Source organism: Harpia harpyja, chromosome 19, assembly GCF_026419915.1.
Source record: "Harpia harpyja isolate bHarHar1 chromosome 19, bHarHar1 primary haplotype, whole genome shotgun sequence".
Lineage (NCBI taxonomy): Eukaryota > Metazoa > Chordata > Aves > Accipitriformes > Accipitridae > Harpia > Harpia harpyja.
Genome location: NC_068958.1, coordinates 6,004,907 through 6,026,045, shown reverse-complemented (window position 1 = coordinate 6,026,045; position 21,139 = coordinate 6,004,907). Strand labels below are relative to the sequence as shown.

General features: G+C 62.6%; 1 protein-coding gene across 1 annotated transcript; it reads left to right on the top strand.

Annotated features, from left to right (window-relative positions):
- The first annotated feature begins 240 nt into the window (after positions 1-240).
- Positions 241-20,773, top strand: LAMC3 (laminin subunit gamma 3). Its single transcript, XM_052815733.1, is given in 29 exon segments — positions 241-306; positions 308-770; positions 4,674-4,978; positions 5,171-5,301; positions 6,218-6,384; positions 6,809-6,997; positions 7,175-7,292; positions 7,374-7,472; positions 7,803-7,939; positions 9,423-9,539; positions 9,857-10,055; positions 10,286-10,398; positions 10,665-10,883; positions 12,772-12,960; positions 13,043-13,288; positions 13,622-13,775; positions 13,892-14,034; positions 14,116-14,294; positions 14,387-14,525; positions 14,949-15,154; positions 15,453-15,529; positions 15,663-15,797; positions 16,108-16,252; positions 16,376-16,537; positions 16,879-16,981; positions 17,094-17,293; positions 17,560-17,706; positions 17,904-18,003; positions 18,649-20,773. Coding segments are annotated over 29 exon segments (4,881 nt in total). The 5' UTR covers positions 241-258; the 3' UTR covers positions 18,900-20,773.
- The last annotated feature ends 366 nt before the right edge of the window (positions 20,774-21,139 follow it).

Here is a 21,139-nt window from a genome sequence, read left to right as displayed (position 1 = left end):
AAAAACCCACGTGGGTGAGGCATGTATCACCACAAGCTCATCCCCGGAGCTGAGAAATGGAGGAGCTCAGTTCCATCCGTGCAACTGAAGACGCAACACCCCCATCCCCGAAGCAACGGGCCCAGGGTGCATCCCGCTGGAAGGGTCCCATCCTGCCCGGCCTCGAAGCCTGGGGACCGGGGTGGCCTGGGGGAAGCCCAAACCCTGCAGACTGGGCTCACAAACGAAGCTTTCGACATTCCCAGCAGCTTCCACAAGATGGACCTCGGAACGAGAGGAGGTGCCGGGCAGGGGGACGAGTCCCATCCCATCCCATCCAGTCCCATCCCATCCCGTCCCGCCTGCTCCCACCATGCCATCGGGAGGAGGCTCAGAGTCCAGCCAGGCGAGCCCCAGCATGGCACGGCCTCCCGGGCTCTGCCTGCTGGTCCTGCTGGGGCTGGGGCTGGGGACGGGGGGCTCACCCGCCTGCCGGGACCCCCGGGGCCAGCCCCGTCGCTGCATGCCTGTCTTCGAGAATGCCGCCTTCGGCCGGGCCGCCCAGGCCACCAACACGTGCGGTTCACCCCCTGAGGACTACTGCCTGCAGATGGGCGCCCGCCACGCCAGCACCCTGTGCCACCGCTGCGATGCCACCGACCCCCGGCACCACCACAACGCCTCCTTCCTCACCGATTTCCACAGCCAGGAGGAAAGCACCTGGTGGCAGAGCCAGTCCATGGCCTTCGGCATCCAGCACCCCAACTCCGTCAACATCACCCTCCACCTGGGTAAGTGCCGGCGGGAGCTCCCGCGGTGCCAGCGAGGGAAAACGGCGGTGGGTGCGTCGAGATCTGGGTGCAGAGACGGGGGGGGGTGGATGCTCCTGCATCCCGTAGCTCTTGGTGCCTGTTTTGGGTTAAAGACAGGACCTTCCCCAGGGCTTTTAGGGGGTGCAAGGAGGGGCGGGTGGATCGCTGAAAGGACCCGGGGAGGGTCTGCCCCGTCCATCAGTCGAGCCCCGGTCCTTTGGGGGGTGAGGATGCCAGCGGCCATGCCTGCCTGTGCTGCTTCCCAGCCAGCCGTGCCCGGGGTGTCTGCTCTCCCATTCACCCGAGGCTGCTTTTTACCGATTATGCAAGTTTGTGGAGCAGGAGGCAGGTGGGTCCCTACTCCCAGCCCCCCACTGGGAAAGCCTTGCCCACTGGGGGTGAGCACTGGGGGTGCCAAGCCCGTGCTGTTTTACCCCCGTGGATTGCTGAGGATGCCCGGTATGTCTCCGGTGGGGGGGGGGGGCAGAGCTCTGCACACACCGTGCAGCCCCGGCAGGTTTCCCCAGCTGGGATCCGACCCTCTATATTTTAGACACTATGCAAGTCGTCCGCTTGGAGGGTACTTAAACCCATGGGGCATGCCTGGCATTTTAAAAAGGTTTTTAACATTTTCCTGCCATCTAAACTACCCTGGCTATTGGCCAGCGCTGTAAAATCTTCATTCTCTGCAGTCTCCTGCCATCTGCATGCCGAAGGGGGGTAGCGGAGGGGCTGCGGTCGGACCCGGTAAGGGGACAACCAAGCAGCCGTGTGGCACGGAGCCGTGCTGGTGGGACCCGACGGCCAGGGTCGGGGTGACGGTGGAGGGTCCGCGCCTGCCCCGGCAGTGACGCGGGAGCTGCCCGTTCGGGCGGAGGTCGCCGCTTTCCCAGCCCCCTGCGAGCGGGCGGACATCTGGTCCTCGTCACCAGGCCGGGGCTCGGCTCCCCGCCGGGCATGGGAATCGATGCCGGAGGAGCCTGCCATCCCTGCTCCCGCTCCTGCCAGCCCCGCGGGAAGGGATCTGCCGGCCTTTTGCCCATCTAACGCAGGCTATCAGATTGCCCCAAATTTGTTCGTGTTTGACCTGGGCCGTAGACAACCCGAATGCGACTTGCGTGGCTGAGCAAGCCGCCGCCGGGCGAGTTTGCGGCTTTCAGTCCCAGCTCGGCACAAAGTTACGTGCGGGCTCCGGCACGCCGGCATGTGCAGCAGCCCCTTGCCCCAGCCTGAGCTCCCCAAGCCTTGGGGCTTGCTTCCCAGTCTCTGTCTTTCTTCTGGCTCTTCCCCAGCTCCTTTGCGGGCCCTGTTGGACCCCGCGCTTGGGTTTCCAGTGGAGTCTTGTCCAGTCCCTGTGACCACCCTGCCGTGTTTGTCTCCCGTTAACATACCCGAGGCCAGAATGTTGCACCGAGCTCATTGTCAGCCCCGGTCCCTGGATCCCTTCCTGAGCCAGAGCATCCCCCTGCAAATGTACCCTTCTTCCTGCATGGCTCGTATATCTTGCCATGCTAAAAAGTGCCATTTTGGTGCCCGCTGCATTGCTGTCTGACCTTTCCCCTAGCTGCTGGGTGCTGTTCTTGTCCCAGCTGCACACATTTTTATTGCTACCTTAATGCTTTCACTTAGGAGAAAAAGCCCAACAGGTCCCTGCAGCCCCCGGGACGCAGCCCAGGACGAGTCCTCGCTGGTGAGCTCCACCGAGTAATTGGGTTTTTTAACCCACGTAGCGTGTCCCTGCCAGCTTGCTCATCTTGCTCAGTCCCGAGTCAGGTTCTCCAGCGTGGTTACCTGGGGAGCTTATTAAATAAGATATCGAATGAGTTGGACAAGACCTGTGTTTACCTGCATGCTGTTGATTGGCGTTAATTAGATTATCCTCCTTTAAATCTCTCTTCTCTGTGAGGTTTCAGCCATGCTGTTACAGTGCATCGGGCTCGGAGCAGATCGATAATCCAGAGCGCCTGTGGCCATTCCATTTACCCTCTCAGATGTCAGGGAGGAACCCAAAATATCCACAGGCTTGCAAAGGCAACAGGCACGGGGGCTCCTCGGGTAGCTCTCTGAATGCCACCAGTCCATTTCAGAGTGCCTAGATCAGGCGGTATCCACATCTGCGACTCTGACTCTGATTTTCCTGTGGGATGTGACCCTGCGGCAGGCTCCCAAGGCTGAGGTTCGGGGGAGCCGGAGGTGGCTGGGGACATGTAGGTGACGTGACCGTCCCGCATGCTCCTCTCTCCTCTCCAAAATCCTCTGCCTGGAGCCCCCGGTGCAGTACGAGTTGTAGTTTGGGCTCTGCGGGAGGTGGGTTGAACACTTTGTTCGGAAGACAGCACAGATGGGAGAGCATCCAGGGGTCCTGGTGCTGTCACCCTCAGCTGCCTGTGCACCCTCCCAGCATCCCTGTCCTGCTGCATGCCTGCCTTTGGGACACGTCACACCTTCCCGAGCAAGAAAGCGGAGACAACCAGCCTGGGTTATTTTCTGGATTTTTTTTTTTTTTTTTAAGCAGAATTTGGCTGATTAAAATGCCTGTCTGGGAAAAGCACGTGCTCCCTCGGGATGATTCCCCAGGGCGGCGAGTCTCCTCCATCCCAGCTGGAGGCACCGAGATCGGGCTCCCCCAGTCCAGCCGCCCCCCCCTCATGTGGGGCCACTTGGGGCAGGGGCTGTTTATTGACACAGCGCCGAGCTCCCTTCCTCTCCCAGAAGAAACTGCTCCAGGAGGTGATGGCCTCGACCTCGCTGTTTTGGTAGACATCCCCCCCGGGACCGTGCTGTCTGGGAACCGGCGCCCGCCAGGCGTGTCCCCCCCCCATGGGGTGCAGGGCAGGGGCACCCCTGCTGTCACCAGCCTGGAGGGGTCCCGGAGGGAAGTGAATTTGGGGAGAGGCACAGGGGAGCGCGGCGGCGGCGGGATAGCCCAGTTCCAGCCCCTTCTTGGCCCTCGTCACCTCTGGGTGGGCTGCGAGCGGTTCTGTCCCCCCCCGGGCGCTCGGCCGGGTGCTCCCTGCATCCCTGATGGGAGGCAGCTGCTTTTCCCAGCGCCAGTAGCCAGGCTGCCTCGGCTCCCCTGCAGCAAAGTCGCAGCACATATGCGACAGTATTCATATGGGCCCAATTAAAGGCTTGTTTTCCTAGTCCCGGAATAACCCCTCTAACATTCCCAACTCATTATCTTTTCAAATAAAGCCAAAACCTTGCAGCTAATTGTTTTGTGCTGTCAGGAGCGGTGCTGTTATGGAGCAATCCAGTCTTTGAGCTGGTCCTTCATCTCTGGCAATTAAGCTGTTCTGATGTTCACTTTGGTGTTTTCTTTTCCCCTTTTTGCTAATTCTTTCAAGCGCTTTCAGAGCTGTCGGCTGCCCTGGGGATTGGTGGCCTCTCTTTGTCTTCATCCCAGCAAAGACGGCAGCGATGCAGGGTGCCGGCACGCAGCTCCCTGGGAAGGGACCGGCCTTGACCCTTTCCACCTCCCCATCCCTGTGGCACTGCTGACCCAGGGATGCTGCTCAGTGCCGTGGGTCTGACTCTTCCCCCCCCCGGCTGCTGCTTAGAGCCTGGCTTTGCAGCAGCTTCTTGCCCGTACAACCCGCCTGGTGCATGCAGGCAATGGGTGGGCGGCTGCACTGGGGCAAGAGCCGATTTGGAGCTGGATGGGGTTTGGGCTGCAGTGAGGAGGAGCTGGTTAAGGGCAGCTGGATGGTGATTTCTCCTCTTTTAGCTTGGAGGGAAGAGGGCGACGGTGCCGGCGGTGGGAGCAGGGGGCTGCCGACAGCTGTGCAGGATGGGGCGCCGGGTTAACTTCAGCCCCGGCGCAGGCTGTGGTACCCATCGGGCAGCCAGGAGAGGGTGACGGCGTTGCGGGTCTGTCCCCAGGCAAAGCCTATGAGATCACCTACGTGCGGCTGAAGTTTCACACCAGCCGCCCCGAGAGCTTCGCTATCTACAAGCGCAGCCGTGCCGACGGGCCCTGGGTGCCCTTCCAGTACTACAGCGCGTCCTGCGAGAAGACCTACGGGAAGCGGCAGCGGCATTACCTGCGGCCGGGGGAGGACGAGCAGGTGGCTTTCTGCACCGACGAATTCAGCGACATCTCCCCGCTGAGCGGGGGCAACGTGGCTTTCTCCACCCTCGAGGGACGGCCCAGCGCCTACAATTTTGACGGGAGTCCTGCGCTGCAGGTGCTGCTGGGCTGGGAATGGGGGTGGGTGCGTGGTCCCCCGGGAGCGAGTGCGCTAACGCAGCCACCTGGGGTGAAAGCTCTTGTGATGCTCTGCATCCCTGTAAGAAAAGGTGCAGGATGCGTCCCAGTTGGGGTGGGGAGCTGGTGGCCCAGGCTCCTGGCCAAGGTGCCTTCCCTGTGTCTCCTGCAGGAGTGGGTGACTGTCACCGACCTGCTCATCTCCTTGAACCGGCTCAACACATTTGGGGATGACATCTTCAAGGACCCCAAGGTGCTGCAGTCATACTACTACGCCATCTCTGACTTCTCCGTCGGCGGCAGGTGAGGGGCAGCCGGACCGAGGTGAGGGTGGGAGGGAGGGGGCCGTGGGGCCGGGGCAGCTGCTCCCCACCTCAGTCTTGTTTGAATTGCATTTTTGGGGCAAACTGCTCAGATGTGGCTTCCTCCATTTGTAAACCAGAGCTGGCAGTGCAGAGATGGGTGATGAAACCTGGAGCCCTTCCAGTTGTGCAGAAAGGAGGTCTTTTCCCCCCAAGCCCTCTCCATTTGCCAGCAGCTGTATTTTCTTTGCCCCCTCCCACTCCCATGTCTTTTAATGGCACTGGGGCTTGTGTTGCTCCTCCTGTGGTCCTGCTTAGTCCCTGGGCACAGCAAAAGAGGGGTCCTGGGGTGCCAGCGGAGAGATGCCCCGAGGCTGCGGACACTGGTGGAGGAGCTTGCAGTCGGCACAAGCACGGCCCAAGAAGCCGGAGCAGCTGCCGGAGGGATGGGGGAGCCGATGTGGGACAGAAACACCAGTGACACCCACTCAGTGCTGCCCGTGGGCTGTGCTGCATGTGCCCTTCCCCGGCTGGGAGGAGTGGGAAACCTCTCCATCCCGGTGAGGGCTGCCTCCCCCAGGCAGCGGGGCTGGGGCTGCTCCCAGCCGGCCGGCAGCCCCCATCGCTGTCCTCTCATCCCCCCCCCACGGGTCCCAGCAGCTGGAGCTGGTTAGCATCTCACACGGGCCACCCTCAGTGCGTGACCTCCCAGCTGGCCGGGCCAGGATCGCCTCAGGGACACAGCGGGCAGCCCCAACACCGGCACAGCCCAAGCGGCTTTCTGCCCCGCTCCTCACCCCGTGGCCGCCCCAGCACCAGGGCCACACTCTGCACAGCCTGGGCACCGTCCCACTGCCGGCTGCTGCCCACACCGGTGCTCAGAGGGGCTCGTCCCCACGCCGGGGGTCTCGCTGCAGGTGCAAATGCAACGGCCACGCCAGCGAGTGCGCGCCGGACGAGGCCGGGCAGCTGGTCTGCGTGTGCCAGCACAACACGGCCGGCACCGACTGCGAGCGCTGCCAGCCCTTCTACCAGGATCGGCCCTGGGCTCGCGGCACCGCCGAGGCCGCCAACGAGTGTCTCCGTGAGTATCTGCCAGGCTGGCTCCGTGGTCACGGTGTGTGGTCGGCCCCGACGGGCTGCGCTGGCGTTGCGTCGGCTCGTCCGGCAGCTCCTGCCCTTCCTGCGCGGGAAGAAAGCGCCTGCTCCATTTTGCAAGGCTGCTCTGGGCAGGGAGGGAGGATTTGGTACCGCAGGACCCCGCTTCACAGCATCGCCCTGAGGATTCCCTGACATTTCCTTACCCCATGAGCGCAGCCGTCTGCTCCACGCGCGGTGCTGCACCCACCTCTGCTCCCAATGGCAGAGGCATTGCCGAAAGCTCACACCGCTGAGCCAAGCAGCCCCTCTGGCTCATCCAACCCCCAGGAGGTTGCTTTAACCCCTGGGTGAGCCCTGTACCCCCCAGATGCTGACCACCCCTGTTGTGTTCCCCCTCCTCCCACCAGCTTGCAACTGCAGCGGCCGCTCGGACGAGTGCTTCTACGACCGGGAGCTGTACCGCCGCAGCGGGCACGGGGGCCACTGCCGCAACTGCCGCGACAACACGGCCGGGCCCCACTGCGAGCGCTGCCAGCAGAACCACTACCGCTGGGAGCAGCGGGCAGCCTGCCAGCCCTGCCACTGCCACCCCGCAGGTGCGTGGGGCTGCGCCGAGTCGGGCTCCGGCTGCGAAATCCCTGCCCTAGCCGGGGCTTGGCGGGGAGGGATGGTTTTGGTCGGTTCTCCCTCGCCCGGGGTCTCCCCATCTCCCCCCGCCGCCACATCTCTCCCTGGCTGGGGTCGAGCCTCAGGGCTGGCTGGGGTCCCCACAGGCTCCCTGCAGCCCCAGTGTGATAGTTCGGGGACCTGCCTCTGCAAAGCCAACGTGACGGGCTGGAAGTGCGAGCGCTGCAAGGACGGCTACCACAGCCTCAGCGAAGGTGGCTGCAGGTGAGGAGGAGCCCGGCCCCCGGGCAGGAGCAGCAGGATGGGACCGGGGCTCACTTTGTACCTTTGTCTTGCCCCATCCAGACCCTGCGCCTGCGACCCGGCGGGCAGCGTGGGCACCTGCGACCCCAACACAGGGCATTGCACCTGCAAGGAGAGGGTGGAGGGGCACTTGTGCAACAGGTAAGCACCACTGCCCCGGGATGGGGACGGGACTGCGGCCCCTTTCCAGGCTGGGCTCTGTGCTGGGGCTCGGTGGTCGGTGCAGGGCAGGTGTCTTCACTCCCGTGGGGAATCGGTGCTTTCCCAGCCCCTACACATGACCCCTCACAGGGACTTTGTGATGGGAATCCTGCGGGGTCGCTCCCTGCAGAGTGCAGCTGCATCCCTCTGGACCGCTGGGACTGGGCTCACTCGGAGCTGCCACCAGTGTCCCCACCTGGGATGCTGCTGTGGTCCCCTGTGGCTCTGCCTGCCCTGTGCCACCTGCTCCCATTTCTTCCCCATGCCCAGGTGCCAGCCGGGCTGGTTTAACCTGCAACCCCACAACCCCGCCGGTTGCACCAGCTGCTTCTGCTACGGCCACTCCACCGCCTGCGCGGCGGCAGATGGCTACGAGGTGACCCACGTCCGCTCCGACTTCAGCCAAGGTACCGACCCCCCAGCCCCAGGGAGAAACAGAGGGCACAGCCAAAAAATTCCAGCCAAAAAATTCCAGCAGTTTGGGAAGGCTGGGGCTGAGCATCCCCCTTTGGGACTAACTGGTGGTGGTGGTGGTGGGAGGGGGTTTTCTCTGGCTCGCCCCTATTTCGCTGTTAAACCTCTGCTTTTGCCCCCAGCTCCGTGGGGACAGGCTCTCCCCGACTCCCCGTGGCGTCCCTCCATGCCGACCTGCTCCCGGGGCTGTGTATGGCTCGGGGAATGCTGCGAAGCCGGGCATTGCCGTCCCACCACACCAGGCACTGTTAGGAGCCCTAAAAATCAGCTCAGAAAAATAAAAACTAAAAGGATGGAGCCTGGTGGGAACTTTCCCCCTTATTCCCTCCTCTCCCCATCCTCAGCTGGGATGGGGTAGGGCAGACAGGGGGGGCCAGGGGTGCGGGATGGGGTGCTCTTGCCCAGCTGCAGCCAGGGCTGTGCGTGGCAGGGCTGGATGCGTGCGGGATGTTCGGGGAAACCCTGCCATCTGCCGCGCAGCCCGACGTGTGCAGCCCTGGCTGCGGGCACACCGCGGAACCCACCGCAACCCCTGCGCGCCGGGACCCCCGCCTGCACCCCGGCAGGGTACGGGCACCCATCGCGGGCAGCCCGGCTCTCCGCCTCGGCTGTACCCCGACGGGGTGTGCGCGCCAGCGAGCAGATGGATGCGAACACGCCAGGCGCGGGTTTATCCTGATTGCCTCTAAACCATGCTGCCAATTGCTGTACTGCTGTAATGTCTTCCACGGCCTTGAAATAGAGCCAGGCTTTAAAGCGAGTCTTTTTTCCACCCTTCACGCAGCCAATTTGGGGCTGCTCCTTTAGGGACAGGTTTGGCAGAACCCTGGACTGGGTTGCAAGAGGCTCAGCATGGCCGGGCAGCGCGGGGCAGGGTGCAGCCACCCACCCTCCTAAAACCCTGCTCCCCAGTCCTCAGCTGAGCTGGATCAGTGCTGGGTGAAAGGGTCCAAATTCGGGATGATTTGATAATCGAGTGCAGCCCACTCAAGAGCCAGGGAGGGATTTCCAAGTGTTCGTCCTGCAGGCGCCCAGGGCTGGAAGAAATAACTCACCCTGGGGAGTGTGGGGGGGCGGATTTTAACTGATTTCTGAAGGAAACCGACTTAATGCAATTACACCCCATCTCTCCCTGGGCTTCCTGTGCTCTCCAGCCCACAGTAACATTGGAACCGCAGCACAGGCAGGGGGGAGAAAGTTTAAAGATAATAATTTCCTCTGAATCTAAGAAAATAAACAGAGGGAGGGGCTGGCTAGGGCCACTCTCCAGTGCATGAGAGCACAGAGCCCGAGCAGAGCAGGGTATTACAAAACACCGGCCCCTTACAAAACCCTGCAGAGTCTCGGGAGGAGGGACAGAGCCCCCGAAAACAGCACCCCTTTGCCCCTGCACTGCCGCTCTGTGCTGTCACGCAGGGCTGGAGGGCTGGGCTGCCGCAGCTGCGGGCATCGCAGACCTGCCTCTGCGCTGGGCTGATGGGGAGATCGTCACCAAGTGGGATGGAGAGGAGCCGGTGGAATTTCTTGCACCAGGTATCATGTGTGCCGGGACCCTGGGGTCCTGTTCTGCCATGGGGACTCCTGGGTGCTCTTGTGGGACATCCCACTGCTACACCGGTGTGTGAGGCACTGGGCTCAATCCCAGAGCTGAGCATGTTTCAATAACACAGGGCAGTGGTGGGGATTGGAGCGGTGGACTGGGACCCTGGGAGGGCAGGTTGGAGCTGGCCCTGCTCTAGGAGGGTGGCCGTGCCTCCTGGTGATGCTGGTGGGAACAGGACTGCACCGGCAGCCCTGGCAGACTTGGTACCTCCATGTCCTACAGACTTTGCTCCTCTCTCCCCTCGCAGAGAAGTTTCTGCAGAACCAGCGTCTCAGTTACGGGCAGCTCCTGTCCCTGCTGCTGGGAGTGGAGGGGAACGGGACAGGGATGGAGACCGGGGTGCCCCTGCTCCAGGTCCAACTGGTGCTGGAGGGTGAGGGGATGCAGATCACCATGTCCAGCAGCAAGAGCCAGCCCCAGCGCGGAAAGCAGGCTGTCACCTTCAGGTACCCATCACGGCGCTTTGGGGAGCCTCGGCTGGGTTTGGGACACAGCGTGTCCGACCTTGCCTGGGCTGCCCTGTGCTTTGGGGTTCAGCCCTGCTCCCTGCACCCTCTCGGGGATTTAACTGTGCCCCCATCGCTGCACCTGGGTCCCGGTCAGGGAGCTGAGCTGTCCTGCGGTGCATGGCTGCCGGGCTGGCCCTGTCCTTCCTCCCACGTTCCTTCTCCAACAGGCTGCACGAGGCAGAGGAGGATGTGGAGCCTTCGCTGTCGGCCTTCAGCTTCCAGCGCCTGCTCTCCAACCTGACCACCCTCCGCCTCCGCGTGAGCCGTGGCCCTGTGCAAGGTGGGTGGCTCCGTGCAATGTCCCCATGGGGACCAATCCGGGATGGGGCTGGGGACATCGAAGCAGCATCAAGCCCTCAGGGACGAGAAGCATTGCAGGGGGTGTGTTGGGGGGCAGGGGCTGGCTCCTCTCTGTGAACACCCCTGGGCTGTCCAGGAGGTATTCTGGGGTCTCCTACACCTATCTGGAGCATTTCCAGGCAGGATGGAAAGAGCAGGGCCGGGGGACGTGCCATCCCATTCTCACGCTGCTCTCCCCTCTCGCAGGCAGGCTGTCCCTGAGCGAGGTCCAGCTCACGACCGCTCGCCCCGGGCCGGGGGCACGGGCGGGCTGGGTGGAGGAGTGCACGTGTCCCCCGGGCTACACCGGGCAGTTCTGCCAGTCCTGCGCGCTCGGCTTCAAGCGGGAGATCCCCTTCGGTGGTCCCTTCATCAGCTGCGTGCCCTGTACCTGCAACCAGCACGGGGACTGTGACCCCCTCGGAGGTGCGCACCCCCCCCCCCGCTTGCCCCGTCGCTGTGTGCACGGGTGACGAATCGGTGTCTTTGCTTGTTTCTGAGGGATGCTGAAAACCATCTGTGAGGCTGCGGTACCCAAAACTTGCGAGTTGAATTGCTTGGCTGGTTGTAGGGACTGGGTTCATAAATGCAAAGACAGAGATAATTAACGAAGTGCAGTAACGGTGGTAATTTATAATAAGAGAGGCATCTTTCACGGTAATTTATGACCTTAAAGGAGAAGAAAGGAAGGGTGCTGGTCCTCAGAGAAGTGGGGAGACAGGGGTCAGGGCAGAGGGTTTTGCCAGGACAGGTATCGCAGGCAGCATCGCTGCCCGAGGAGGGGAGCAGAACTGGGCACAGCCCTGATGCCTGCAAACTGGGGGTGAATCTGAGCAGAGAAACAAGTAAAAGAGCAGGAAAATACAGCAGTGCCAGGCTTGCAGGAAAGCACCAGAGGAGCCAGCTCTCGTGCTGCCAGCCCAAGCCCTGCTCTGCCTCCAGATTCAGCTCAGAGGTGCGTGACTGCAGCAGAGACTGTGGCTTGAAGGGAGGAAAAAGCAAAATCAAAGTCTTCAAGGCAGCGTGGCTGTGTCTGGGGTGGTTCACAGGGTGTTGGCTCTCCCCTCTCCTGCCAGGCAGTGTCTGGATGGCTTTGGTTAGGGAAGGGGGACAGGATTGCAAACTGCTGCCCTGGAGCTTGAGGTGGCTGCGTGAATCCAGCACCAGCCTCGCTGCTGTCAGCCCTGGGGAAAGGCAGACGAGAGCTGTGAGGCGCTCATGAGATGCTGCCTTGCTCCCCATCCACCCCTGCAGAAAGCAAAAGCTCCGACTGGCGCTGAAAAGAGCTTGGAAATAAGGTGATGCATTCGGTACCCAGTCGGAGCCCCTGGGGTTCCTTGCTGGCTGGCTCCCCTCGGTGAGGAGCGACAATAGTGTATGGCCAGGATGGAAAGGGCTGGAAGAGGCGTTGTGCTCAGCAAGTGCCCCTGCCCTGCCAGCAGAAACGAGGCAGCAGCTCTGCAAACTTGCCCCTCATCTCACAGAGCCGGGGCTGGCGCTGCCGACTGCACAATCCCCAGGGACGGAGCCAGGCTTTTGATGTCCCGGCCCAAGTGCTGCCAGCCCGAGCCAGCCCGCGCAATTCCTTTTGTTTATTTTTCCACTCCTTACTGCCACCCGCTTTTCCTTTCTTTTCCATCATCCGGCTCCGCCTGGATGTGGGGAAAATGGAAAAACACCCGTTCCCTCCTGCGCAACCCGCAACCTGACCCCACAAATCATGGGGAAAAATCCTCCCGCTGGCTCCTTCTCTCTCTCCAGTCAAGCAGAGCATCTGCCTGGAGGTGGGGGGTTCCTTGGGCATCCTTCCTCCTCCTCCTCCTCTTCCTCCCGGCTGATTTCAGAAGGCTGTGACTCACCGGCTCGGCTCGCAAGGAGACGCTCGCTCCCTGCTGGGTGCCGGCCGGCTGCTTGTGTTTTCCATGACAGGCTGGAAACGATGCGCCTCGTCGCTGAGAAATATGTTGTCGATTATCGCAGGCGCCGACAGACTCCGTGCACGTTGATGGTGTTGCCTTCGTGGGCCAGCGCCGCCTCGTCCCCAAGCCGCGGGGGAGCGCGGGGCTGGCGCTGGGGCCCAGCATCCTCTCCAAAAACCTTCTCCCTTGAGCAAGGACGGGGCAGGGAGGGAAAATGTTCCGAGTCCTGATTGGGGACGTGCAATCCCAACGTGATCCCTTGGCTGGAGCTGTGCATCCATTTTGGCACCCGCGGTGTGCCATGCTCAGCACTGCCTCTCCATCTCTCCCGCGGTCCCTGCTGTTATTCGGGGCTGGGTTTTTGCAGACCCTTAGCTCCGTTTTCCTCCTCGCAGGGCACTGCCAGTGCTTGCACAATACAGAAGGTCCCTCCTGCGAGCGCTGCAGCCCCGGGTTTTATGGCAACCCCTTCGTAGGGCGCTTCGATGACTGCAAGCCGTGCCCCTGCCCCGGCCACTCACCCTGCACCGAGATGCCTGGCAGTGGGGAGGTGGTCTGCACCCACTGCCCCCCAGGACAGAGAGGTGAGGCTGGGGGTGGGCAGGTGAGGGGGCCGTGGGTAGCACCAACACAGCCAGACGCTCCCCATCTTTTCGCCTTCCCCAGGAAAACGCTGCGAACTCTGCGATGATGGGTTTTTCGGGGACCCCCTGGGGCAGAGGGGCCCCGTGCATCCCTGCGTCCCCTGCCAGTGTCATGGGAACGTGGATCTCAACGCCGTGGGGAACTGCGACCCTGTGTCCGGCCGGTGCCTGCGCTGCCTGTACAACACGACGGGCGAGCACTGCGAGAGGTGTCAGCCGGGCTTCTATGGGGACGCGCTGGGTCCCGACCCTGCTGGGAAATGTGCACGTACGTATGGCCCCTGGAGCTGGCCCTGCTCCTCTGAGTCCCACTGCAGCCAAATTCCTCCCAGCAGTGGAGGCAGAGGGTGGAAAGGGGATGCCCAGTGGGCTTAGGGGCTGAGTGATGGTCCGAGTTGGTTCCAAATGCTCAGGAATGGCCTTTGCCCCCTCTCTCCACTGCTGTCCTTCCCCGGAGATACCCTGGGCTGCAGGGGCTCAGCCTCTTGGAGCTCTATTTGATGAGGAGGATGTGGCCCTCCACACTGGGGGGGGGGCTCAGCCCTGGAGCCCCACCTGCCAGTCCCATGCTGGGATGTAAGCCGTATTTTGTCTCCCATAGCTTGTGACTGCAACCCCGACGGTTCAGCCCCGGGGCAGGAGGGCTGCGATCCCAGCACGGGGCAGTGCCGCTGCCTCCCGCACGTGACGGGCAGAGCCTGTGGGCTCTGCCAGCCTGGCTACTACGGCCTGCAGCCTGCCGTGGGGTGCAAGAGGTATGCGGGGCACGGCATGGGGCTGCGAGGGGGCAGCCGCGGCTCTGCGTCCCCGGCTTTGGTCTCTGATCTTTGCATCTCTTGCTCGCTCATCACCCTTCGCCTCTCGGTGCCAGCTGCGAGTGCCACCCGACGGGGTCGCAGGAGAGCGGGTGCCACATGCTGACGGGGCAGTGCTCCTGCCAGCCGGGCGTCACGGGGAAGCAATGTGACCGATGCCACCACGGCTTCTTTGGCTTCTCTGCCAGGGGCTGCCGAGGTAACGGGGACGGGGACCGCACCTCGGTCCCAAAACTGGGGCTGGCAGCCGCAGCGTGACGCCTTTCTGCCACCATTGCAGCCTGTAACTGCTCCCCGCTGGGCTCCGCCACCCCGCAGTGCCACGAGAACAGCACCTGCCTCTGCCACCCCGGCTTCGTGGGCTACAAGTGTGACCAGTGCCAGACCAACTTCTTCCTCGACCCACCGAGCTCCCGCTGCCAGCAGTGTCCTGCCTGCTATGGGCTGGTGAAGGATGAGGTACAGCCCCTGCCCTGCCAAGGTGGGCACAGCATCCCGGCCCAGAGCTGCCTAAGTGTCCCCCCCATGTCCCCCCCGTGTCTCGCCCGCAGGCTGACCGGCTGAAGGCCAGGCTGCAGGAGATGGAGGAATGGCTGCAAGAAACAAGCTGCGATGCCCGCCCGGGCCAGTCCCCCGTGCTGGGAGATGCACCCCGGGGAGACGGGCTGCCCAGCCCTCACCTCCTGCAAGGTACGGGGGACACCCCTTCCCTCCCCCACGGGGGGAGCCCCACATCACCCCTCTGGGGACCCTCTGCTCCCGCAGGGTGCTGTGACATGCTGGGTGGGTGCAAGGAGGTCCCAGGTCAGCGATGGGGTGATGGAGAGGGGGAGGGCAGCCGGGGGGGGCCATGCCTTTTTGTGTAGAACAGAACACCGCAGGGATGCTTGCACCCGTGAGGTTTTGGAGCAGCTGGTGATGGGCATTACCGGGGACTGAGCATCCCTTTGGGTGCTGCATCCCTGGGTCCCTCCTGAGCACCCAGGAGGGACTGTCTTCCCCTTTCATCAGCAGGCAGAAGGGGGGGTGCTCAGCCATGGGGCAGCCCCACAGGCAAGCGGGGAGCCCCGAGCACCTCTGTGGGCAACAAGCAGCTGCTTGCGCTGCCCGCAGGTGCCCGGGCCGCCCTCTTGATGCAGGTGGGGCGGCTGGCAGGGGTGCTGGGCACCGCGCAACACCATCTCAGCAACGCCAGCAAGGCCACCGGCTGCTCTGGCCACGGACCCCCCAAGACCTGCATCCTGCTGTCAGAGATTGGGGCTGTGCTGCAGTCGGCGCAGCGGGAGATCCTGCATGCTGCGGACACCCTGGCTACCACGGTGCGGGCTCCCACCGGCCCCGGGCTCCTGGTGGGGCTGGTGGCAGTCCTGGGGGGCAGTGGGATGTGCAGGACTAGTGGGGTGGGATGTGCCCAGCCCAGCGGGTGAGTGGGAAAGCCTGGGGTCTGTGTGGGTATAGCCCTCCTTGCAGCTGAGTCAAGAGGAGCTATTTCCCTTGCTTACTCCTGTTTGTAAACCTCCTCCAGCCCTTCGGGAGGTTGTCGTTGGTGCTGGGCTGGCAGAGTCTGGGGGTCCCTGATCCCCGCCGGGGTCTCACTGCCGCTCTTTGTGTTTCAAGGAGATTCCCCAGGAAATCCCTCAGCAGCCCACGAACTGGAGCCACCGGGCGCTGGAGGCGCGGGCACTGGCTGAGAGGTACGCTTGCAAGTCTGACCCTGGCATGCACAGGCAGAGGAGGCTGCCTGCCCAGCTGGGGGTGTGGGATGGCCATTGCTTTCCCAGAAGGCCGACCCTAATATCATCTCTCTGGGTGCCCTTGTCCCTGCAGCCACCGGGACGCTGCGGCGCAGGTGGAGGCGGTGGTTGGGAGAGCCCTGCGTGCCTCCAACGCCAGCTCCGAGCTCCTGCGGAGCCTGCTGGAAGGGAATGCGATGCAGAAGGCGCAGCACGAGCTGGAGGCCGGGTGAGGGGCTGGCAGCAAGTGGGGGGGCTGGCAGGGCACCACAACCTCTTGCCTCTGGCCAGGTCCCTGTTACAGGACTCGGTCACGGTGATTTGGCATCTGCCCAACAGGGGCGTGCCGAGTCCCATCAAACTCATCGCACCACAGCGTTACAAAGCGGAGACCCAGAGTGCTCTGTGCTGGGGGTGTTAAAGGGAAAGCCCCCAGCGTTTCCCGCTACATCTGTGTCTGGGGCCAGGTCCCCAGTTGTTATCTCTATCCTTCGAGGGACCAGAGGGCCCCAGGTGACGGCGGCGTCCTGTCCACTTAGGTACGAGGAAATCCAGCGGGCGCAGGAGGAGCTGGGCGCCGGCGTGGCGGAGGTGGCAGCGGAGGCCGGGAGAGCTTTCGCAGCCGTGCAGCAGGCAAATGCAGACGTGGCCGAGAAACTTCTGCAGGTGGCTGCACTGGGGCAGGTGAGCAGCATCCAAGCTAAGGCTCCTGCTTGCATCCCTACCCCTAGCTTTACCTGTTGGGCAGCGCTGCCTCCCAGGCTGGGAGATGCTCTCACGGAGCCTTTGGCATCCCTGACCCCGCAGCAGGCGCTGCCGGCGCAGGCTGGAGCCCTGGCACAGGACTTGGCAGCGCTGGAGCAGGCAGCAGAGGCACAGGAGCCGTTGGCTCAGCAGGCTGTTGAGGCATCCCGTGCTCTGGCAGCCAGATTGCGCCGGGAGCTGCAGAGGACTCGTGGCTTCGCGCAGGTAATTGCTGCTTACTTGCACGGGGTGTCCCTGCAAAATAAGTGATGGGGACCCGCTGTTCCAGCTGGAGCTGTGGGCATGCTGGGTGCATCCCTCTCCTGCCTCCCATCTGAAGGCACGGGGGGGTGGGTGACCCCCATCCTTGCTGCTCCAGTGACCGGAGGGACCATGCCTGCAGCCAGGGGGTCAGAAGCAGATACTGTGGGAGACATCTCCCCTCAGGCTCCCAGATCTCCCAAGGAGCTTGCCTGCCAAGTGGGAGCGGGCTGGGGCCCATGTTTCCCAGCTGTGTGCAGCTCTTTGCCCCCTCCCAAGCCTAACTCCTTCTCTCCTCTCCCCAGCTGCAGGACCGGGCTGGCTCTGCCCATGGCACAGCCACCTCGGCCGTCTCACGTGGAAAAGCTGCGCTCTCCGACACGGAGTCCTTGCTGGCCAGCTTGCAAGGTAAAAGGCACTAGCCTGAGCATCTCCAGCCACAGCTCGGCTCTCTCCGTGCTGGCTCCGGGTCCCAAGGGGAGAAAGGGACAGTTTGGTGACGGCTGGGTTGTCCCCACAGGCATGAGGAAGGTGCTAGGGCATCGGAAGGGCCAGGCTGCCCTGAGCAGGAGGATGGCACTTGTGCAGGACAGGGCGTTGATGGAGGCCCAGAGGAAGATTAAACAGGCAGAGAAGACGCTGGGAAACTCCTTGTCTGTCTCCACCGCAGCCCAGAGGACAGCCAGGGAGGCTGAGCAAGTCTCCGGGGAGAGCACCAAGGTCCGAGCGGAGGGATGTGGCATGCGGGGAGCCTGCGCCAGGCTGCAGGGCACAGCCAGGCTGGCAGCCATCACAGGCAGAGCCCAGCCTGTTGCAGGCAGGGCTGCAGAGCTCCCAAATACAGCTTCTGCTGCCCGTCCAGCACAGCCCACCCTTGTCTGCGTGCAGACCAGGGGGATGCACCCAACCAGGGCTCCAGCCTAGGAGCCAGCCACGGTCCCCCCGCATGTCCCCAGGTAACTGTCCCCATCTCCATCCCTTTGCAGAGGGCACAGGCTATGCTGCAGGAGAGCAAGCAGGCCCGCAAGCACGCCAGCCAGCTCGCCACGCGTGCCAACGAGACCCAGCGGGAGCTCTCCCGGCAGGAGCATGTGGCTGAGAAGCTCAGGGGGGACCTGGAGGAAGCACACCGGGTGAGTCGGGTCCCCTCGGGCTGTGTAATCCAGAGCCTGGAAGGGGTTTTGCCCATAGCCCAAAGCTCAGGGAGCATCCTGGCTTTTGGGCTCCACTGTATGGGGAATGCCTTGGGGCCATTCCTGGGATCCCCTCCCCTCTCCCATCCAGCCAAGGGTCAACAGTGTCCCTGATCTGGGTCTGTCTGTGTTGGAAGGTGAGGACAGAGGTGAGTGAGATGGCAAAAAGTCTCCAGGAAGCCCGGGGCTCACTCATCTCAGACATCAAGACCCTGAACAACCTGCTGAGCAGCCTAGGTGAGACCCGGACAGGAGCAGGGTGCAGGCTCTTGGGGAAGGACCAAGCTGTTGGGGCCCGGGGCTCTCCTGCTCGCTGGCCATCCGGGCTAAGCTGGCTGTCCGTCGGCTGAGATCGCTCAGGGTCTTAGCAAAGCCTCTTGAGGGCTCACGTCTCGAGGAAAGCCCTCGTGCAGAATGTATTGGGGCTTGCTGAATGTGTGTGCTCATGCCTGGTGTGGGGACACTGATCTCCCTTGGCATCTCCGGGAGGAGCAGGGCTGGGTCAAGGGCTCAGTCCCTTTGGAGCTGAGGGCTGTGCTGGGCTGGGTTTGCTCTTTGTTACTGGTTGGTTTTGCTCCAGCTCCTCCTGCTTTGATTGTCTGGGTACATTGCTGAGCGCTCCTGGACTCTTGCATCTGAGAAGTTTTGCAAAGGGGTGGAAATCATCACCCATCTGTAAGAGAGAGATGTGCCCAGGCCCTGCCTGGAGCCACAGTCCTATTTACTTATCTGTGATCTCTGGGAAGCTGCAATGCCTCCATGCCCCGCTGCACCCACTCTCTACAGTTTGTCTGGTGCCGAGGGTCTGAGCCCCTGGAGCTTGTCCAGAACCTCTCCTGCCCGGCTCTCTGCCTCTCATCCATGTCCTCTCCCCTTGCCCAGGCAACCTGGAGCAGGCTGTGCAGGTGGAAGCGGTGCTGAGCGCCGGGCAGCTGGAGCTGGAGCGGCTGTGGCTGCGCCTGGCTGCGCCGGGTGCCCTGGCTGGCCAGCTCAGCCTGCTGCAGCAGGAGGCGGCACGGCAGCAGGAGAAGATCCAGGCGTTCGAGAGCGACTTGGCTGAGATCCGGGCCGACAAGCAGAACCTGGAGGACATTTTGCGGAGCCTCCCCAAGGGCTGCTCGCAGTGGCAGTGACAGGTCCCTGGCCACCGCCCCACCACCTCCGTGCCCCCCCTGCACAGGGAATGGCAGAGCGAAGGACACCCTGCGTTCACCAGCATCGATCCCTCCCACTGCTCTTCAAACTGCCCACCATGCAATATCACACCCCAGGTCCTTATCCGCACAAGTTCAGGCTCAGCGTCCTGAGCGCTCCGCGGCGTGACTTCAGCCACCAGCTCTGTCCTCGGGCAGGGGGACAACCAGCTACCAGGGACCACCGATGTCTCTGTGCAGGATATGGAGCCATCACAGAGTTGGTCTCTCACCATGGAGTGAACAAAGAACCATCACAAGTCTCCTCCATGCTGGACATGTCCCTCCATCCCTCCTTCCCCACTGCAGCACAGCGCACCGGGGAGGGACAGCTTATCAAGTATGTAACGTACCAAAGCTGTAACACCCAGCAGTCCCTCCTGCCCCAGAAGAAGATGAGAGAGGCTGTCGCACGCATGCTGGAAGCTGGTCCTGCTGCACAGCACCCTGCAGTGTGATGTTCATGTGCTGTGGTCACGGAGGTGCGGAGAGGAATCCCGGTGAAGCCAGGCAGAGAGCTGCTCCCTGGAGGGCATGCAGCTTGCCTGCTTCCCAGGGGAAGGGAGTTCACAGCAGAGAGGGCTAAAGTGGGGCCAAGCAGAACCAAAGCTGGACCCTTAACCAGCTCCTGGCAGGCAGGCAGGGCATCCAGGTAGGGCATCCTCTGCTTGCTGCAGGGTAAGAGCAGCTCTGCTCTTGCTGTTCCCCTGCTCCAGGGTAGCACAAGGTTGCCGCTGCCTACAACTCTGGTCTTTGTGTCCTCTCCCAGCTCCACTTGGCTCACTGGATGTCACCAGGTCTGGCTATAAACCAGCCCAATTGCTGGCAGTCCCAGGGGCTGGGCGGCATAGCAATGGACCGGGCAGGGAGGTGGGAGAGCTGACGCTTGCAGCTGCATCACCCGCAGCCCCGCACCAGCACCCGCACCAGCACCCGCATGCCCTCCCCACTGGAGAGGAGCTGGCTGGTGGCACCAGGCTGTGCAGCCAGCATGGGCTGGACGGGACGCAGCTGGACACGGCCAGCTTCTGCCAGTGTCACTCCCACCGGGTGGCAGAGGTCAGTGGCTGTATCGCCTTTAAAGGAAAGGCATGTGCGTTCACCCCTGCCTCCCATGCGGGCTGGTCTGTGGGGCCACACGGGCAGCAGCAGAGCCAGGTCCTTGTTCAGCCCACCCTGCGCTGGCTGTGCCGTGACTCCAGGTAGCAGCTGAAGTCACCCCCGTGAGACCAGAAATGAGCCCCCAGGCTGGAGCCCACTTCACTTTTTAACCTGTTTTACCTGTGCTCTGCTCACGGTGCTGGAAATCAGGTTTGCTAAAGTGTTTTCGAACACTGTATGTGAAACTGCTGCCATAGACACCGGATCCCCCCCAGCGTCATCTGTGGTGGGTCCAGTGGTCTGGAAGGGACACAGGATTTTCCTGCCACGAACAAACTCATCTCCCTCCTAATTCTGCACAGAAGCTGCCCAAGGAGCGGGGTGCCAGAGCAGCGGCGCTGCAGGAGCGTAACAGCAGGGGCTCTCCTCTCGCTGCCCAAGGACAGCTCTGCAAAAGCAAAACCATGCAGCAGTGAGAGCACAGTGTGATCCGCCTTGGCCGAGAGGCAGGGAGCCACAGCCACTTACCATCTCCAATTATACATCTCCAATCGACACACAAATTTGCTGCTGTTACAGAAATGTCAAGCCTCTGCCTTGTGCCTGCTGCTGAAGATATGGTTCATCCTCCCTCCTGCTCTCCCTGGAACTCTGTTTTTTCAGCTGCTGACACCTGCCTAGAGCTGTATCCATTAAAAAGTCTTAATATAATACATAGCTGCCCATCCCCTTGAGTGCATGGCAGCAGGAGGGCCACACGCTGTACCTGTGCTTGCCGCTTTCTCAAAGAGCAGGGGTAGCTGCACCCGGGGTTGAAATGCAGCTGGCTCTGGGGTGGTGTGGGGCAACTGGCTGACAATTCCTACTAAAACCCGCTTTGGTCCAGGTTTTTTAAAAAAGGCGTCTAGCTGAGATTGCAGGGCGAGTGAGGGGGCCGAGTACAACCGCCCGCATTAGATCCCGGCCAGGACACGCATCGTCAGCTCGGTCGTGTCTGTCCTGCGGTGGATGCCTTCTCCTGCTGTTCCTGCTCCAGGGCTTATCCCGCACGGACTCGCAAGCGGTTGTACTTTATCCCA